This window comes from Phaenicophaeus curvirostris, chromosome 1, assembly GCF_032191515.1.
Source record: "Phaenicophaeus curvirostris isolate KB17595 chromosome 1, BPBGC_Pcur_1.0, whole genome shotgun sequence".
Lineage (NCBI taxonomy): Eukaryota > Metazoa > Chordata > Aves > Cuculiformes > Cuculidae > Phaenicophaeus > Phaenicophaeus curvirostris.
The window spans coordinates 176,512,949-176,532,536 of NC_091392.1; the positions used below are offsets into that span (position 1 = coordinate 176,512,949).

The 19,588-nt window shown below is 37.0% G+C and overlaps 1 protein-coding gene across 1 annotated transcript in view; it reads right to left on the reverse strand.

The window, feature by feature from the left end:
• VWA8 (von Willebrand factor A domain containing 8) overlaps positions 1 to 19,588 on the reverse strand; it is a 202,253-nt gene that overhangs the window by 153,736 nt on the left and 28,929 nt on the right. Inside the window, exons 4-8 of the mRNA XM_069880696.1 lie at positions 18,198 to 18,308; positions 5,530 to 5,697; positions 3,482 to 3,646; positions 3,051 to 3,100; positions 2,614 to 2,722 (exon numbers count right to left, since the gene is read on the reverse strand). Of these exons, the coding sequence (XP_069736797.1) occupies positions 2,614 to 2,722; positions 3,051 to 3,100; positions 3,482 to 3,646; positions 5,530 to 5,697; positions 18,198 to 18,308 (603 nt within the window). The remainder of the gene's footprint in view (positions 1 to 2,613; positions 2,723 to 3,050; positions 3,101 to 3,481; positions 3,647 to 5,529; positions 5,698 to 18,197; positions 18,309 to 19,588) is intronic.

A 19,588-nucleotide genomic window follows, 5' to 3' on the forward strand; every position in this document is an offset into this window, starting at 1 on the left:
AGTTAGCTAAGACATTTAAGGTTAGGAAAGACAAATCCCACTATAGGTAACCGAGTTTCACAAATGCTAGCTAAGAATCAATATAACAAGAAAACTATATTACAATAATGATCTACTCATTAACAGTAACTTCTTGTATTTAAATTTGATTCTATTACATTGTATGGATTCTACTTAACAAATAAATTCCTAGGAATTTCTGAACAGTTTGATTAAAATCCTTTTGTTTTGAAACGAGTAACTAAGTATGTTGGCACTTTCTACACAATATTAAAAACAACTTTTTTTTTGCTTTCTTTGTTAGGTGTAGGTACTAACTCTTCTTCAGTTGCTGCCTGAAGTAGACAAAGATTCAATTATTTTGCAGCAGTAAGAGAAAAGAAAAGGAAGTGCATTTATGAATACTCAAGAAATACATGCATAAAACCTTTCATGGTGGAAAAAAGTGTTTCAAAACTCCTAAAGAAACGTTTGACCATTTGTTTTAAAAGACATGCAAATTTTTAAGGACTACTTGTGTGTAACACTAATGAAAAACAGTCTGTGGACTGGCACTACTTATTCAAGCCTTCACCAAAGTAAGTAAAAAGAGAATAGCATAATTCAAATAAAATCAACTGTTTTTCAGTTATACACTTGGATTTACATAGGCACCCAACTGAAAGAGGGGTTGCTTAGAAAAGAAATCAGGAGATACATGTTTTATAAAATGTGTAATTCAATTTATACTTATAATCAGCAATACTACTTATAACGTTCCACATTAAAAAAAGATCAGTAAAAATAAACCATTTAAGGCACTGTAGTAAACGGACTGCTTAAAGGATCGGGGAGCCCTTTATTGCATTTTAAAAGCCCTCTATCTATATGTAAAGCAAACATATAATTTTTCCACATTATCTCAAATTAATACTAATTACAATGGTGTATATGAAATCAGCCTCTTTAGAACAGCACCCAATAAAAAATTCTTCCTTTCAGCAGACAGGCGTTTTCAACCTAAGAAATGCATTTTGGAATGGTGAGAATCTATGACAAGATAAGAAGCCAGTCATTACAATTCATTGCCTCCACACTTTTAAACAGTTAAGTCAACCAAGCTGGAAGTAGAAGATGGCTGTGACCCAGCAGGCAAAGGAAAAACTCTGCAGCTAGAATCACTGAGAACAGTCAGCTTAGAAAACTAAGTGCTTAAAACTAATTCTAAAAGAAACAGTTCTCATCTACCTAAAAAAGAAACTGTCACACAATGATAACACTTCACATTCTGTAATGTATAATAAAATGCTTCCTTCGTTCCATAGTTTAGATAATAGCTTAGGGCTCATTTTCTTTCCATTATTCTGAAAGCCATCTGGCATTCATTTAAAAATAATTTTTCACTACAGGGCTCAAAGAATAAAAAGTTGCAATTTATTTTAAAATCCAACATGTATTTTTTTCCTAAAGCCCTCCAAATACTGTTTCATTTCTCTGAATTTGAATTTTAATCACTTCTTAACATCTGACGTAGTATCACTAATTCAGAAAAAAAAAATATCTGTTGGTAACCACCACAACCGAGAGAACTGAACATCACAATAACAGAAGTAATTGGTATGTTTTAATATTTATAATCCAATAAAACATGTAGAAGTACTCTGCCACTCAGCAGTACCATAGGTAATGATGATTGTACAAAGACACAATAGGGAATTATCCTAAAAGTCCTTTCTACTGAACCCTGCACCTTGGAGAGAGGGTTTGAGAAGCTGTCCTGGAATTTTACGCTTCTGGGTTGACCATTTCTTCCCCCATGCAAAAGGGTACCACCCCACTCTCTCTCTTATCTCAGGTCTTATTTCCCTGACTTTCTTCAGGAGGCACCTTCTGTTTTCACTTTGGCTTTTTACTATCTAATTCTAAAGTCCAAGTGACAAAAGCCTCTCAGGGAAAGCTGAAAGTCCTCACCTGCCAGACCTCCCACTGTGAACTCAGCAGCTGTGCAGTTGTTATATTCCCCTGTGGACTGCAGCTGTCAGGAAGCATTGCATCTTCAGGTGTGCACAACCTGCATCTTCAGGTAACCTTCTATGCCTACATTTATTCTAAACCCAACCTAAAGTCCTAATGTAGGCTTCATCTTGTAAAACCTATACCCACACATTTCAGTAGTTGTTTTGGGTCCTTTTAGGTATCAACGGGGAGTAATAAGTGTCTTTGTAATGCAATCAATTTGATTTATATGCATGCCTTTAATTCAGAATCACTTTTAGGTTGTGATTTTCATTTCTCTCCACTGAATACCTCAGTGTCATCCGGAAAACTGTAGATGTCCCTGAGGTCAAGTAAGATTTAGCAGAATAAAAACTGTCAGCACTAAGATACATATAATCACATCACAAATCCTGTGTCCTGCCATACATTGTCCTTCAATCTTAAGTTATATACTTGGATAAATTATCATCCAGAGATATCTGACTGGGGCTTTTCTTCCTCAAACCATACTTAGTTTTTTCCAGTTTGTCTTTTGAAAGTTCATGTTAACATTCTTCTAACAATATGGATAATCCAGATCTAATTCTGAGAAATTTTAAGCCCATGCAGTTTCACAGCCCATGTGTATGCACGTACCAAAATCTGAACTGCAGTCGATAAGCTGTCTAAAGGAAAATCTGGAAGTCCCAACGTAGAAGATTCTTGAGAGCAGAGAGTTGTAGCAAAAGACAGGAGCTGAGAAATTCTGCATAGGAAAAAGTAATTACAGATTTTTATATACGCTATCTATATTTAACATACTAAAGCCCAAGAAGTTAAATATAGTATAAGATGCTGAAACTATTCTATTTCTGAGTGCAAATAATTAAGGTGTGATTGAAGTTCTAAAGAACTGAGGATTCATTATATGAAGGCTGCACATGAAAAGCTGTGTCAGCATATACCCACACCTATTAAAAACGTCTTCAGTTCTGGTGTCTATGCAGAGAAAGAAGATACAAAAATAGCACAGAATCCTGAAAGGACATTGCTTTCTTAATTTGTTCCATTTTTTTTTAATTATGAAAAATTACCTTTCTGTGGAAATGTTTGATCCAATTGCATATAATAGCTGAAGATGGTCCTGAAAATAGAACATAAAATCACAGAGTAAATTAATTTTGGGATCATACTGTGGTCGTGGTCACAGCTCATGATATATGAGGCATTTTCTGGTTTTCCCTCTTATTTAGACACAAGGAGTTTACTTGCTCCTTGACACATAATTAATTTTAATAGGGGAGGAAAAAAAAAAAGAATGATTTCTTTTAGGTTTATATTGTTTTACAGAAGTTATTTTTCTAAGCCTACTTTTCAGGCATTTATTAGGCCCCAGTATGAAAAATACTCTTTAAGAAAAATTTATTACTCAAAGATTCTTTTCAGAGGTAAGGTAAGTAAAACAACAGCAAAAGATTAGCTCTACTCAGTAGAAACAATCCAATGCTTCTGTTAGGACACTTACCTTAAAAGGCAGATGATAAACATCTCTAGCTTGAAATCGAGAGCGAAGAGGTGGATCCAAAGGGTTACCAGAGTATTTAGGTACTGGCAGGCCCAATGCTATTACTCGAAAATCTTCACTAACCCGAACAATCTTCCATGAATCTAACTCTGATTTTGTATGATCCTAAATTAATTAAAGCAACAAATAAAACTCAACCCATTACATTGTTAAAAACTTATGATTACTAAGCTGCAGACTGATAACATTGCTGATCCTTTAGCCTGAAGGTGTTAATGCTCTATCTTTCATTCAGAGGGGGTAGTAAGCATTGAACTAGTGAAATTTGTGGATGGTAAAAACAAGAAAAACAAGTTTTTCCAAAGTGAACATAGGTAGAATGTTTGATTAGGTGCAGCTTTCAGGCCTGTAGCAATTTTACCGAAGACCCCCCATTGTCTTCACAAAGAAAAAAAAAATATTTATTCCATTCTAAAATATTAGAAGTGGCTTATGACCAGTAATTTTTTCTTTTTTCCTTTCTTATAGCTGTAAGGGAGACTAAAATCTGCATTTAAAAAGTTTCATTTACAAATTATGCTCTAATATAAGCAATAATACAGAACTAGATCCCTTCACGAGGACATTAAACGTTGTGTTTTAGTAAACACATATAAAAGATACACTGCAAACAAAAAATGCACTCTTCAGTCTTCTCACATCACAGTTCAGTCTTCATTGAAACCATACACGAGTACATTTCCTGCAGACTTAGATGCAGTAATTATTCACGCAGGAGAGGAGGCAATTAACATTAGCTTTTATAATACAATATTCCCCAAACAGCAGAACAATAATATTAGATTTAGCACTGAAGCAAGAGATTTATTTAATTCATATACTATTAGCAGTGTGCCTGAGGCACTCATTTTATCATGATAAAAGTGTTAAAAAGGAAAAAAGAGGAAGATGCTTTGCTTAAATCTAAGTTTGAATTCTCATTTTCAGTCTTTAAATACAGCTACATTTTAAAAGCTTACTTTACAAATATAGTAATAATGCTTCCAACAACTGCATCTACTAATTAAATATCATAAAGAGGAAAAGACATGGATCAAAAGAACTGTAACCACAGATGAGAGGCAGAAGAAATAATTATATATTTTCAGAAACCCACTACCATACATCAGCATAACTGGCAACTTCATACAAATTGGGATCAATGACAGAAGGCTTATTACATATTTCATTCCCGTGCCACATGGGTCTGAATTATCCACCTAACTCCAGTTAGGCATGACAGACAGAAAACTAAGTGAGCAGAGATCAGACTGTTATGGGAGACTGACAGGTATGTGGTCAGAAATGACAGCACATAAAAGGAAGATGCAGGGCATTACTGGAAACTGCTTGATGAATTTTACTGAGGTCCGAAAAAGCCTGAAAAGTATCGCCTCAAATTTAAGCAGTAGGACCCAAATATTAAAAAAAAAAAAAAAAGGAAAAAGCTAAACCAGCAATAGCAGCAGACACTAAAATCCCATTTCCTATCAAAAGAAAACTGTCCATTTCCTACAATTTAGATTGGCTGTTGACATATACTTTTCTATATTAAAGGCAAGACAGCACTGACGCATATGGTATCATCCATCTTGACCTTATTTTTTGGGCGTCCTGAGTTTAAAAGCTTAGCACCAAGGTTATTATTGCATTGTTGAAGCATTATCTGACCTTCACAGGAACAATTTCAACTTTTCTTTTCACAAGTGGTTACTTTCATATTGCATCTTTCACATTTTTGAAACATACAGGGATCATGCAAGCTTAGCTTGGACTACCCTTTTTTATGTAGACAGACAAGAAACAGATGAAAACACTTCTTTGTTGCTGCAAGCAGTAGCATGATTTCTCACATAGTTAACCCTCCCTATTTCAGTCCACGGAACAGCCCAGAAAAAAAACCTTGTTGAGATCTCCCTCATTTCACTCTTATCTGCTCTCCCCTTCACAAAGGTATTTCAGCATTATAAGGAAAACAAAACCAGAAAATCTAAATAGCTTTTCCATACCTGCAGAAGTTTGTCATAACGCTCTGCAGACATGAGAAAGCGACCATCTTCAAGCTGCATTTCCCTATTCTCCAGCAAATTATTTAACACTGGCAGGACGTTCCGCTCAGCCTTCTCCAGACCTTCCAGCACAAGGATTCTGCCTTCAGTAGCTGCACGTACTGCACACTTTTCAAAAATAAAGAAACCACAATATTATAATAGATATAAACATTACATATCTCATGAAACCATCCTGAGAGAACTTGCAGGTGCTTCCCAATGCAGTGCTCATTTCTCTAAGAATCAATCAGATTCACATCATAGTGACTAAATGACAGCTGATTGCCCTAACAGTGCTACACATTCACAAGCTGGACTTGCATCTCCTATTACAGGGACTGACAAAAATAAGACCCAGTATTTTGTACTAACAGACTAAAATATAAAAACCTCTCAGATGTTTAAGTGTATACCTGGTATATATAAATATGTGGCACCTTTTCTTTTTGATGTTGCATAATATTTTGTATTTTTCAGGTATTTTAACAATCTAACAATGCCGGGACAGCTATTTATAAAGAAAACATAAAATCAAGGCGGGTTTACATATTTACAATTACATTGCAACATTTAAAATTAATACTTAAAATATTTAATATAAAAGTATTTATGAAATAGTCACACAAAAAAGTCAGGTATTCCTTTGGATAGCTCTGGTTACACACCAGTGTAAATCATCTTCAGTCCAATATTTTAGTTTGACTAGAACATAAGTTTACTGAAACCAAACAGCTGATAAATCCAAAATAGTGCCATAAACAACCTCTTGTTAAAAAATGTGATAAAATTAAAAATATTTAGAATTCCATTCCCTTACCAAACGTGCTCTTCTACAAGATCAGAATAAAAACATAGCTATTAACTTGATAATCTTTTGGAGCCTTTGGGATAGAAAGTTATTCTCTGTATTTCCCTTTATTAGTTGTTTATATGTGGCTGCTCATTTAAGGGCATAATATAGAGACAAAATGTAAAACTAAACTCTGGTGCTAGTAACTTTGTGCACCTTCCTTGTAGTCAATGACATTCACTCAGGTAAATCAACTATATTTCGTATATGAGACTTATAACTACTGTCCAGTAAAATACTTTGAAATTCAGTGCATTCTTGTCTACTTCCAAGCTCCATAAGTTTAACCAGATAATAATAATAGTAGAATCATATAAGGTTGGAAAAGACCTCTAAGGTCATACAGTCCAACCATTAGTCCAAAACAATGGGGCAGGTTTAGGCGCAGGCAACATTTAGAGGCACTGAAGAGTCTTCCTTTGCATTCCTACTACACTTAAACACAATTTTTGACACAAGCACGGCTGTGAAGGGAGAACAAATGAAATCCCTTCCCAGCACCTCTCCTATGAACTCCTACAGAAGAACCTGCCATATGATGCTAGGTGGAAATCTCTGATGAATACAACAGATAACAAAAACTGGGAAAGAGAGAAAGAGGGAAGATATGAGAAAGAATAATGAAGAGGTACCAGAATACAAAAATAACAAGAATAAAATAAGAATTACAAATGAAAACAGATGTATAAAGGACAAAAGCATAAACTAGAAACAAAGAACTGTTCAGTACAATGAATGGACTGTTACATGGCACAAAGAATACAACAGAATTAGAGTTCCATCTGAGATGATAAAGACGACACTAAATGTCTAAGTAACCAATTTAGATGCTACTTATGTAATGTATAGAAGTATAAATAACTACTGGCAAATGAGCCACAATGTAAGCTTTGCACACTGTTATTAAGATGGAAATAATTCCTGTACCTAACCTGGATTCAAGCAAACACTACTGAAAAAAGGCCTTGACAAACCCTGGTACACACTTCCAGATGAAGTTCGCTTCTCTGAGTGTCATCCTACATGACCTTTTAATATGCAGTCGCATAATCAGTACCTCAGGAACCTGGAATAATCCCATTAAACAAGTAATAGTCCTCAGATAACTTCTCTTCCACTGAATCACCAATTCTTTCCAAAAGCAATCAGTATGCAAATTGATTTCTTTTTTGCTGTTAATTCAGAACATCATATTCTACAGGCAATATAAAATCCCTCTCTCCTCATCCTATAAAATTTGTACAAAAGACAAATTTTGTATTATCGTTCTTCTCTAGGAAGGTCACTGGTCAAGTAAAAAATCAGTTCCAACTTGCTTGAATAGAAAACCAGTGTCCTCAGCAGCCAGACCAATACCTGGTCATGAATAAAATGCTATTTTGTCTAAATACAGTCTGGAGGTACAGCCAGAATGTGGTTTAACAAACAATTTATTTGCCAAGTTGGTTGACTTCTGCATATTATAAGTCCAAGAAGACTTTATGACTGAGTTTTACAAGCCAGAGGAAAATACACATACTGTTCATATGGTTTCAAAATATTTTGAGTATCCATAGAATCTTGTTGACTCATGTAGAGACACACTCACTATGGACAAAGGCTTGCTGAAGAAACAGGCTTCCAGTATCAACATAAATCTCTCTCCTGAGCTTGCACATGAAGGCAGTCTGCTGTAGAGGTAGACAGTGACTATCAGTAAGTATATAACATTTATTAACTTCAAGAAAGAAGATGCTTTCCATTAGCAGTGCAATCATGAGAAAAAGCCTACTACACTGTGTTGTGATCATCAGCTTACAGGATAAAAATCTTAAAACGTACAGTTTCCAGAACTTGGAAACTGTTTGAAGTTTATATTCAAAATATTATTGCTTGGTACAATGATATTTCAGAGGATATGCTACAGATGGCCTTTGGCTACCGATACATAGCCATAATCATCTTTGAGAATGGCTGAATGCACAACCATGGTTTTTCACTTCTTAATCAAAGACATTCCATAACAATGATACCACCACCACCACTTTGGTGCTTATTTAGTCCGATTGGCTTTCTTACAAATTGTGCCCCTTCAAAGCACACCTGAAATATCAGAAATTGTTCTCCAAAATACAATTAAATAAATGCACAGCTCACCTGCCTCTAAAGCTCTTGTGTTAAATAGCATAAAGTCTGCTCTTAAGACCAAAACAGCTGCACATCTAAGGCTGAACTATGATATATCTACATTCTGGTTGGTAATGAGTAATAAGTTATTGCAATAAGCTAGGCATACTACAAGGCATTCTCTGAATCATTCTTTCAGTTTTATCTGTGTATGGATGGATTGATATGGAAACTAAAATGCATAAAAAAATCAGATGAAGGAAAGTAAGTTTGCAATCTGTCACTGAAAATCATTTTTAAAAAATGCTTCCAAGAAACAAATCTTCATAATTCTACAATGAAAACCCAGAAATAGCTGTGCTGCCTTATTCACTCACCAGCCCCATCTGTATTAAATGTTTAATACAAAACAGTTTGATGGAGGGAAGTTTATATTGTGCAATCTTCACGATAAATCTGAGATTAAAAAATATTAATTCTTGTTAAAAGGCTAAGCGAGATTTGTCAAATGTTTACTTTCTGATTTATTCTAACTGCAGTGAGGGACTATTTTGCTCATCAGAAGAGGACAGACACAGCTGTGTCCCATCAGTGCTCCTAGGGCTGCGTGAGGATGGTAACCTGGGTACCTCCTCCAGGGAATACCTGCAGCTACTGCAGGCCAGGAGCTGAAACCTTTTACACAGTGCTGCTCTCAGAGTAATGGCTCTATGCAACAAATACATAACGCAGATTGCTCACCCTGGTTTCACACTGCACCTACAAAAATATATTTTTATCTCTTAAAAGCAAAATCACTTTAGGAACGTAACAACGCCAAGCAGACTTTCATTGTCTTTCCCATAGTTGAACCACAGTGAGCTCCTCCACTCGAGCAGTGCAAAATATGACAACTGCAGGAAGTTGTAAATCTCAATTTTGACATAAATCACAGTGTATAAGCATGTGGATGAAGTTATACAGCGTCAGAAAGGGAAGAAGGACTGAAAAAAGCTCATCACAATGCACATACTGAAATGCACAAACACCACATAAAGGAGAACAATTTTATAAAGCTATTGAAAACAGTTTGTAAAAGCAGAAGAAACTTTAACAGTATAGTCCAAAATACCAGGACTGAAATGGTACCTCTCTTTTCTCAGGTAAACGGAGATCATAAACCAGACAACTCTGGTCACCCTGAAATCCCTGAGAAAGGTTCCTGGGGAATTCTAAAGAGCTTTTATTTTTCAGACCTGGGCATTATTCTGATATACAGGCTACATTTCAGAATTGTTATTGTAAAGATGCTGCTAAAAATTGCTCAGCTGTAATGAGTAAGTAAGTATCCTTTTTAAGGATCTACCTCAACATAAGTTTGGTTTTAGAAGATTACTTGCCCCTGGTCTGCAAACTGGATCCCAGTAATGACAACTCGAGCACAGCAACCAAAACTACTGAGCCAAAAAACAACAGAAAAAGTAGCTCAGTGAACAGAAGAACTAATGAGGTAAAGTTTCCCTACATTTCAGATGTCCCTTCCAACACAATATCTTGTTCCCACCATCCACCCAAGTCTTTCCATTTACTCCTGTATCTCATAAACATCCCAACAATGTTATGTCCAGATGTCTCTTCGGGTGAAGATCCTTAACTACCATCTGATAAAGGCAACAGTAAACTCTGTCTGGTTTTGAGCTAGCATGATTCTCACTGGCTGCAGAAAGCCAAAAGAACTTCAACTATTAAGCCTATAGTGCAGCCCATATTCCAGGGACTGGAGGTGGACATTACTTTAAGTCCCTGTACCATACAGCTACCTGAAAGGAGATTGTACAGAGGAGGGAGCTGGCCTCTTCTCCCAAGTGTCAGAGGACAGGACAAGAGGGAATGGCCTCAAGCTCTGCCTGGGGAGGTTCAGGCTGGATATCAGACAAAAAATTTTCACAGAAAGGGTCATTGGGCACTGGAACAGGCTGCCCAGGGAGGTGGTTGATTCACCTTCCCTGGAGGTGTTTAAGGGATGGGTGGACGAGATGCTCAGGGACATGGTTTAGTGGTTGATAGGAATGGTTGGACTCGATTATCCAGGAGGTCTTTTCCAACCTAGTGATTCTGTGATACCAAGCTACCAAATATCACAAAACTCAGAGAAAACTGATATCTTAGAATCATAGAGGCTAGAAAAGACCTCCAAGATCATCAAGCCCCACCGTCAGCTCAACACCACCATGCCTACTAAACCATGTCATGAAGTGACATGTCTACATGGCTTTTGAACACCTTCAGGGAAGGAGACTCCACCACTTTGCTGGGCAGCCCGTTACAATACTTGACCATTCTTTCTGTCCAGAAATTTTTCCTAACACCCAATCTAAACCTCCCCTGGTGCAACTTGAGGCCATTTCCTCTCATTCTATCACTTACCACTTGGGAGAAGAGACCAGCACCCACCTTGCTACAGCCTCCTTCCAAGTAGCTGTAGAGAGCAATGAGGTCTCCCCTCAGCCTCCTCTTCTCCAGGCTAAACAGTCCCAGTTCCCTCAGCTACTCCTCGTAAGACTGGTGCTCCAGACCCTTCACCAGCTCCGCTGCCCTTCTCTGGACACATTCTAGCACCTCAATGTCCTTCTTGTACTGAGGGGTCCAAAACCGAACATAGTATTTGAGGTGTAGCCTCACCAGCTCCAAGTACAGGGTGATGATCACTCCCCTATTCCTGCTATCCACACTATTTCTGACACAAGCCAGGATGCTGTTGGTCGTCTTGGCCACCCGAGCACACTTCTGGCCATGCTCAGCTGGCTGTTAACCAGCACTCCTAGGTCCTCTTCTGTCAGGCGGCTTTCTACCTACTCTTCCCTCTTCTAAATTGCGTTCCATAGGTAAAGTACAATTAATGAAATTTTTCAAATTTAAATCATTAAAACTAACCAACAAGTAAAAGATACTAGGAAAAGAAAAGACAGAGACACGGGACAGAGTACTCTATGAGCTTTTACTCCTCATTTTACTGGTGAAAGAAGAGGACATTTGGCCAAGACTTGCAATTTTCTGTAAGTGCCTCAGGTTATTCTTTTAAGATGATGCAACAGAACAAGTAAGATCATCAAGCTTTTTTTTATAATACTTGTATGGAAATAGCAACTTATCTAGAAATTTAGAGACAGTCCAAAGATGGATGTACAAACAGGTGTTGAGGGCAGTGAAGCTGTCTCCTAAGTTGCTCGATTTTTAAAAATAGCTGTAGACTAAACAGCATCTCTAATGGTATGCCTCTACCAATGAATATTTTTCAATATATTTCTTCAGGTTTTAAGCCCCTTAATTCCTTAGTTATTGCTTTCTCTCACAAGCTGAGCAAACATGAAAGCTGCTGAGCAATGTTGAAATGGATGACTATTCAATGGGTTGACATAATAATGTACTTCCTCCAAAACAGAAGAACTGTCAAAAATTATGTGCTAAGTTAAAAGGCTATTAAAAGCCATGTTCAACAAGTTCAAAAGCAACAATGTCAACTTTTTATAAAAACTTATGTTACCTTTCTCCTTAAATATTTGTAAAAATCTTGTGTTAGTTGTTTAAAATAACATGCATTTAATATTAAAATTCTGAATATATAATGTCATTCAAAGACGAGATTACAAACAGACCTACTATTAATCTGCATACTCTGTTTTTTGTTACAAAATTTTTCATTTTGTATATTTTGTATATTATGATATACTATAGTTTTTCACTTTATAATTTAGGCTACAAATATATTGAGTTACATATACTACAAAGGTGATGTTCAGGTTTTATTAAAATCAATATAACAGTAACTAATGTGGTAAGTCAAACTAGAAAAGTAGTTTAAGAACTAAATAATTCAACCTTTTTCTACCACTGTGATGAGGGAGAGCTATATCTCCACTATTTGGTCTACCTCCACGCTGAGTTAATCAAGTGTTTTCTGGGTGGGTTTTATAACTAATTTCCCCCTACAAGGTTAGGAAAATTACGGGGCAAGTTGCACTTAAAAATGTTATTTACTCCATTTTATTCAAGAAAAAGATGAGAGAGACATTGCAGTGTACCACCAGCTCAGGCAGTTATCACCCAAAGACAGAGTCCAGCTGTCTGCAGCAGTTAATGAGATGAAGCATGGCCTGAACTGGTGAGCACCTAACTCCTGATGCAGCACCATGGCAAAAAAAGAAAGAAAGGCAGAGGGAAGGGCAGAGGGAGACAGACAGACAGACAACTAAAAAGAAACAAATGGAATTTATTGTTAATCAGAAAACTAGCCTAGAAAAGTTTACTCTAGGAAGTGAATTGACGTATGGTAAGATAATAAATACGTTAATGTGACAAGAACTGGAACAGTCATTTCATAGTCATTGATTTTAGCTTGCCCAGTCATTGATTTCAGCTTCCTCTACACAATTTTTTTTGCCTTTTTTTGAACTACGACATCTCAAATGATTTTCCACCACTTCTTCCCCCAACACAATAGTCAGATGTTTTAGCAATAGTACCTGCAGAGTGTATTTATACAAGACTATGTCCCCACCCGGGCAGCATCTGGCCGTTTTAGTCACTTTACACCAGGTATATCAGTACAACAGCACATTTACATCAAGCATGTAAAATGTTTTGTATCTTGGTCTGAGAGCAGGCCCAGGAGCAAGGAATCTTGAGTTTCTGAACAGATTTATCAGTGCAAATACCTACAAACACAGAAATCTAGGTGTTTTTATCTTCATTCTATACAATTCTTGTCTTCTGGTCATGAATAATGCGGATAGGTTACTTGATTTTTTCTTCCTGATGGGTAGCAGAATGAAAAGTAAATTAGGTACTAGACAGATAGATAAGGGACTGCAGTGACAGTCAGACAGCTAAGTTAAACTTTCTGACAATGCCTTTGCTGTGGCTAACTTACCAGCTCATGAAAAATTCACTGTCACTTCCAAGGCAGTAAGTTAATAAGTCACAGAATTACACAATTTGTGCTCACTGGTCATATTTTTTTAAAGCTGAATTATTCTTACCCATCTCATCGCTACAGTATAGACACAATTTTTTTAACATGTGTACACCAACATATCTATGGATGCATACACACATGCTCTCAAATATGATTCATTCAATTAATCTCATGTCTTATTTTATAATTCTGTTTCTAATAATTTTTTGTTAAAAGAACCAAACTGCATTCTGCATAGTGCCACCCCAGAGGATTTCACACCATGCTCATTTTTCAGACAGGATACTTTAAACTGTCGTTTCTGTCACTCTGGATGTTTCATTGATTATTACATATAGTCTTTCAAGCCACAGAAAATCATCAATTTTATATTTTATCATTGTATAACTTACAATGCTGGTGTAGTTAGAGATGCAGAAGTATTCCATTAAAATGAGCACGTGACACAGTTCAAATATGCACCAAAACTGACTCTGACTCTTTATATACAGAAATGGCAGTGAAATACTCATTCACTCAGCTACAGCTTAACCAGCAAATCTTCAAAACCATGACATTGCATTTGTAATATTTCAGCACATAACTATACAGTATTTTTCTACTTATTCTGACCTCAGTTAGTTTGATTATCCTGAACAGAAAAGACTGCATACTTCATGAACCAGTCTGAGGTTGGGAAGCTTGTTTCATTCAATGCAAAAGCTGGAAGATACAGGGTAAGCAAAACCAAACGTTCCAGGCAACATGGTCTGTGGCTCTAAAGAACTAACAAAATGGCTTAGGTGGTTTACCAACTGCATCCACTACAATACAACAAAGTCATAATAAAAAATGCAGTAGGCTGTAGCAACGAGATTTTAAGTCAGAGGTGTGTCTTTTATTGTTGTAAACGCATGATAAAAGCAAAACTACATCATAAATGGCAAAATAAAAAAAGAACATAAAAATATAAAATCTAACTCCTTAATTTCTGAAAATAGCATAGGCTGATATTGGTAGCTCCACAGGGGTTCAATCAAGTCGGTGGCTAAACTATGAAGACTTACAGAAACCCACTCTGTAAGACAAACTCTTGTGTCAATAAAAGCCAGACTTGAAGCTACCAATTAAATATTTAAGTAATATAAAGTAATTCTAACTAATTACTTGATGCACAACCTAATTAACCCATGCAATAAATTACAGAATGAAACGAAGAGATTACTTAATTGTCCCAATAACAGGAATAATGACACTTCTGAGGCTTTTAACAGTTAATTATCAGCTGAAAACCAAAATTAATGGCCCAAGGTGAAGAAAAGAATACAGAATTTTCTGCTGTCAGTACTTGAATGAAAGCACATAATTCATCAGTACCCCATAATAGGTCCTTCATTTTACATGCTTTTAATTGGGAATGAATTTGATAATTCAACATTTATCTTATTTTAATAGTTTCCTATTTCTGAGGTAACCCCCCTCTTGTCAGATATCTCTTCTAACTTGATAACTCCAAATCTCCTTGCATTTTATTCACTCTAGTACTGTGAAATGCTAGTACACAGGAATATTTTATACACTGGCCCTTCAATATACAGAATCACAGAATCACAGAATAAGCAGGTTGGAAGAGACCCACCGGATCATCGAGTCCAACCGTTCCTATCAAACACTAAACCATATCCCTCAGCATCTCGTCCACCCGTGCCTTAAACACCTCCAGGGAAGGTGACTCAACCACCTCCCTGGGCAGCCTCTGCCAGTGCCCAATGACCCTTTCTGTAAAGAATTTTTTCCTAACGTCTAGCCTAAACCTCCCCTGGCGGAGCTTGAGGCCATTTCCTCTTGTCCTGTTCCCTGTCACTTGGAAGAAGAGGCCAGCACCCTCCTCTCTACAACGTCCTTTCAGGTAGTTGTAGAGAGCAATGAGGTCACCCCTCAGCCTCCTCTTCTCCAGGCTAAACAACCCCAGCTCTCTCAGCCGCTCCTCATAAGGCCTGTTCTCCAGCCCCTTCACCAGCTTTGTTGCTCTTCTCTGGACTCGTTCCAAAGCCTCATACATTTCAATATGGAAGCTCAAACACCACTTCCAAATCTTCCAAAGCTATCTTAAATAACTAGTTGCACTCATATTCAATAACTCCATGTTAAAATATATCAGATGTTTTGAAACCTCCAAATATCAATCTGAAGTACTTAATCTGTCACTATTAAACGTAGAGCAATAAACAACCATAATATCTTAATTACTCACAGACAACTTTGCAAACCTTTATGCATCTGTAAACCTGATGATTCACTATATTAAAGTTATTTCGGGTAAAAGATGCCAGCTTTCATTACAGTATATTGTTATTCAAAGTGTAAGATAATTACATGACCATATTATGACCTGCAGGCAAAGAACCTCATTTATCCCAAAACCAGCTAAGTTTTATTTGACATACAGAATTCCTACAGTGGATGTTCTGGAAACCAGACTTTCAAGCTTTGCTGTCTTCTCTCAGGTGTCACAAAGAGCAGGTTTGAGATTCCACAGGAAGGGAAATGGTGTGTAAATCTTCAATCCTTCATATGAGTTCACCTTCTCTTTAGCTCATCTACGTCAATGGGAGCCACCCAAGTGCTTCTGGGAATATTTTTTTAAGGCTACCTACTGACAGCCTTCCCTGCCTAAAAACAGTTCATGTACTGGGGTTCAAAGAGAGTAGTGCCTGGCATCTGTAATGTTTTATTTCATGGTGCAGCCATCTGCAAACCTCAAAATCATGACATTAACAAAAATTTAAACCACAGTGTAACATGTAAAAATTTATTCCCTTTTTATTGAGCTATAATTAGATATTTGATGTTTCTAAACATAACCATATACCATATTTTGTGTGTCTAACTGAAATGTAGGGTTAGAAAACTTCTGCTGAAACATCACTATCTATGAGATTCATCTTTCATGTTTCCAGTATTTTAAAAGCACTCATCTGAACATGAATGATTTATTTTTTTATTCCCTTCAGAGCTTAAGCAGACATTGATTACAGATGTGATGTGACAAGTAAGGCACGTGCTAGGGAATGACATCATGATTCCAACTGATTTAGTACTTTGGTATCTTGCTAAAGGAAAGTCTTTTTCTGAAGTACTGCTCTGCTGAATTCTGGTCAAAGTCTTTTGTAAGAAATTTTCCAACAGACCGAGGAAGAAAGGTAGTCTTGGATGTTTGCCTCGAAAGCTAATCTTTCTAGATTGTTCTTAGAGGTGTGAGATCACTCAAAACAGCTTGTACAAAGTGAAGCAAGCTGCCTCACACATTGCACTCAGACAAATATAGGGTTAACAGACCACCTCACATCTTGGTCAGCTTCTTACAGTCCCTGATACAGGGGCTCTTACAAACATTAGTTAACTAATGCTCTTTCACCGTGGGTAAATTAACTTGTAATTGGGTAAATTATCTAGTAAGGATATCCTCACAGCCTTGTGAGGATAAGGCTGTCCATAACAGCAGTTAGGCATGGAGCTAACATGAGTTCTTGAGCTACCTCACAAGCTACACAAATTCTCTTATCCACTGGCAAATGAGAAGCCTTTTGCAGCCCTAACCCACAGCACCATACTTGAAATTATCTCATATTGCACAACTCTCAGATTTCCAGATAAACATGAGATAATGTGAAGTCCTAGAAATAGCTGAAAAAGAATTATTTAGATTAGTTATCTTTCATTCTGAGGACCTTCCATTGCACAATATCATTTATCGTGGTTTCAAGAAAATCCGTTTAAAGGTTTTCTTTAAGTTTGGAGGCTGAAAGAGAGATCATTAGGAACTTCAAACAAACAAACTCAACAAAAATGTTTCTTTAAGACAGAGAACAAACCTTTTATCTTCTTTTCCCTCTTCTGTTCCCACCTCCCTTTCTGCCCTTGTATTATATGATCACAATATCATTAACCTCTACAGCATCACCAAATGAAAATTGTTTTAGGTAACACACTTACATTCCCACAACATCAGAGGAACTGACCCACCCTATTTAATTAGAAACCTAACTTGTATACAAATTTTAGGTACCTAGGAAAACAGACATCCTAAATGAAGTGTATTTTACCCGCATAATCAAAAGGGAGACATGCCATTGATAAATTACAAAGAGAAAATCTCACCCAATCTAAGTCGCTCTATGGTGGCACTAAATCAGCTAATGAGTTGGGGCAATATTGACGGCAGGAGTGTTTAAACCATTATTTTAGTCCAGATCAGCAGTGAACTTCTAAATCAGAGCTCCCGCTGTCTCCATTAACTGTGCTTTGATTGCATAACACAGAGCAGTCTTAAAATACATGAATTGGACTCTTTGTCAATGAAACCAGATTGGTAGAATCACTTCAGGAATACAGTCAATGCGCTACGAGTGTTGAATAAGAGATACGCCGAAAGAAGTCCCATTGAAACTATAGTGCAGCTTGCACAGAATGGATCTTGCTCCTCATTACAGAAGTTTATCATAAGTAGTCTGACTAAATCAACCCCGTAGTATTCTTAAGAGACAGCGTAAATTTGGGAGAAGATATTATTTTTTGATAATAATGAGATCAAAAGTGTTATATGAAACTTCCTAGAGTGCAACAGAGATGTACCAGTCAGTCTGTAATCCACATCCTAATTTTTCATCATATAAATCATGACTTCCTTCAAACTACTTGTAAACGACAATTAGGTGGTGTGTGACAGCAACTTGCCTGATCAAGATAAAAAGCACTGCCACCTCGGATCTCTCGTCGCTGTTTGAGGTCAGTTTCTGTGGTGTCCCTCGATAGTGCGATATATTCAACCTCCCGCTTTGTGAGCTCCTGTGGACAACAGTCTGAAGTTATTACAAAAATAAGACTATAACCCCAGTAAGTGAACTTTAACAATAGGCCTGGTGGTATAATTGTAAAAAAACCGAGCTCTAGGCAGCAGCACAGTTATCTGAAATAACTCTGAACAAAATCTAATATCTCTTACTTTTAAAATGTTTACAATGTGTTCTGCCTCAAAAAATGGTTTAATTTCTGCTCAATAAACTTTTATTTTCCCCAAACCTCTTCTAAAAACATAATAACCAGCTATATATTCTTCCCACTGAATATCTGTAACATCCTATAAGTTAATCTTCTGGTTCTGGACTACAAAAAACAATAAGTATCTGCAAATCATGAATAAACCTCAGAAGTTTCCTGTGAAAGATTAAAAAGCTTCAACTCTTACTGCTTAGTTACACTTAGTTACACACTATCATGCAGTTTTGATTATTACCTGTACATGCTTTGTTAGTACACTGATGAACTACATCATTCTTACCTCTTCCTTTTCCTTATTCTCTTCCTTTAATGTCATGACATGCAGTCTGCATATGTAAAATTATAGTCTATTTAAAAAATGTGAACCCTTGCGTTACTTTTTGTTTATCTTGATTGAATATGAGATATACTCAGAATTTTTAATCTTAAAGAAAAAATGTATTTATACTTGATGTTCCTGCTACTTCCCTGTCTGGGTCACCATGCATTCAGCTAGCTAGCAGATTTATGCTGAAATGCTCTTAGCCCTTACCCCTCAAATAAAGGTATGATGCATTTAACAGATCATAGAATCACAGAATCACCAGGTTGGAAAAGACCCATCAGATCATCAAGTCCAACAATACCTATCAAATACTAAACCATGTCCCTCAGCATCTCGTCCACCCATCCCTTAAACAACTCCAGGGAAGGTGAGTCAACCACCTCCCTGGGCAGCCTCTGCCAGTGCCCAATGACCCTTTCTGTGAAACAATTTTTCCTAATGTTCAGCCTAAACCTCCCCTGGCAGAGCTTGAGGCCATTCCCTCTCATCCTGTTCCCTGTCACTTGGGAGAAGAGGCCAGCACCCTCCTCTCCACAACTTCCTTCTAGGTAGTTGTAGAGAGCAATGAGGTCTCCCCTCAGCCTCCTCTTCTCCAGGCTAACAACCCCAGCTCTCTCCGCCACTCTTTGTAAGACTTGTTCTCCAGCCCCTTCACCAGCTTCGTTGCTCTTCTCTGGACTCACTCCAGAGCCTCAACATCCTTCTTGTGGTGAGGGGCCCAGAAACTATAGTTGTATGGAAA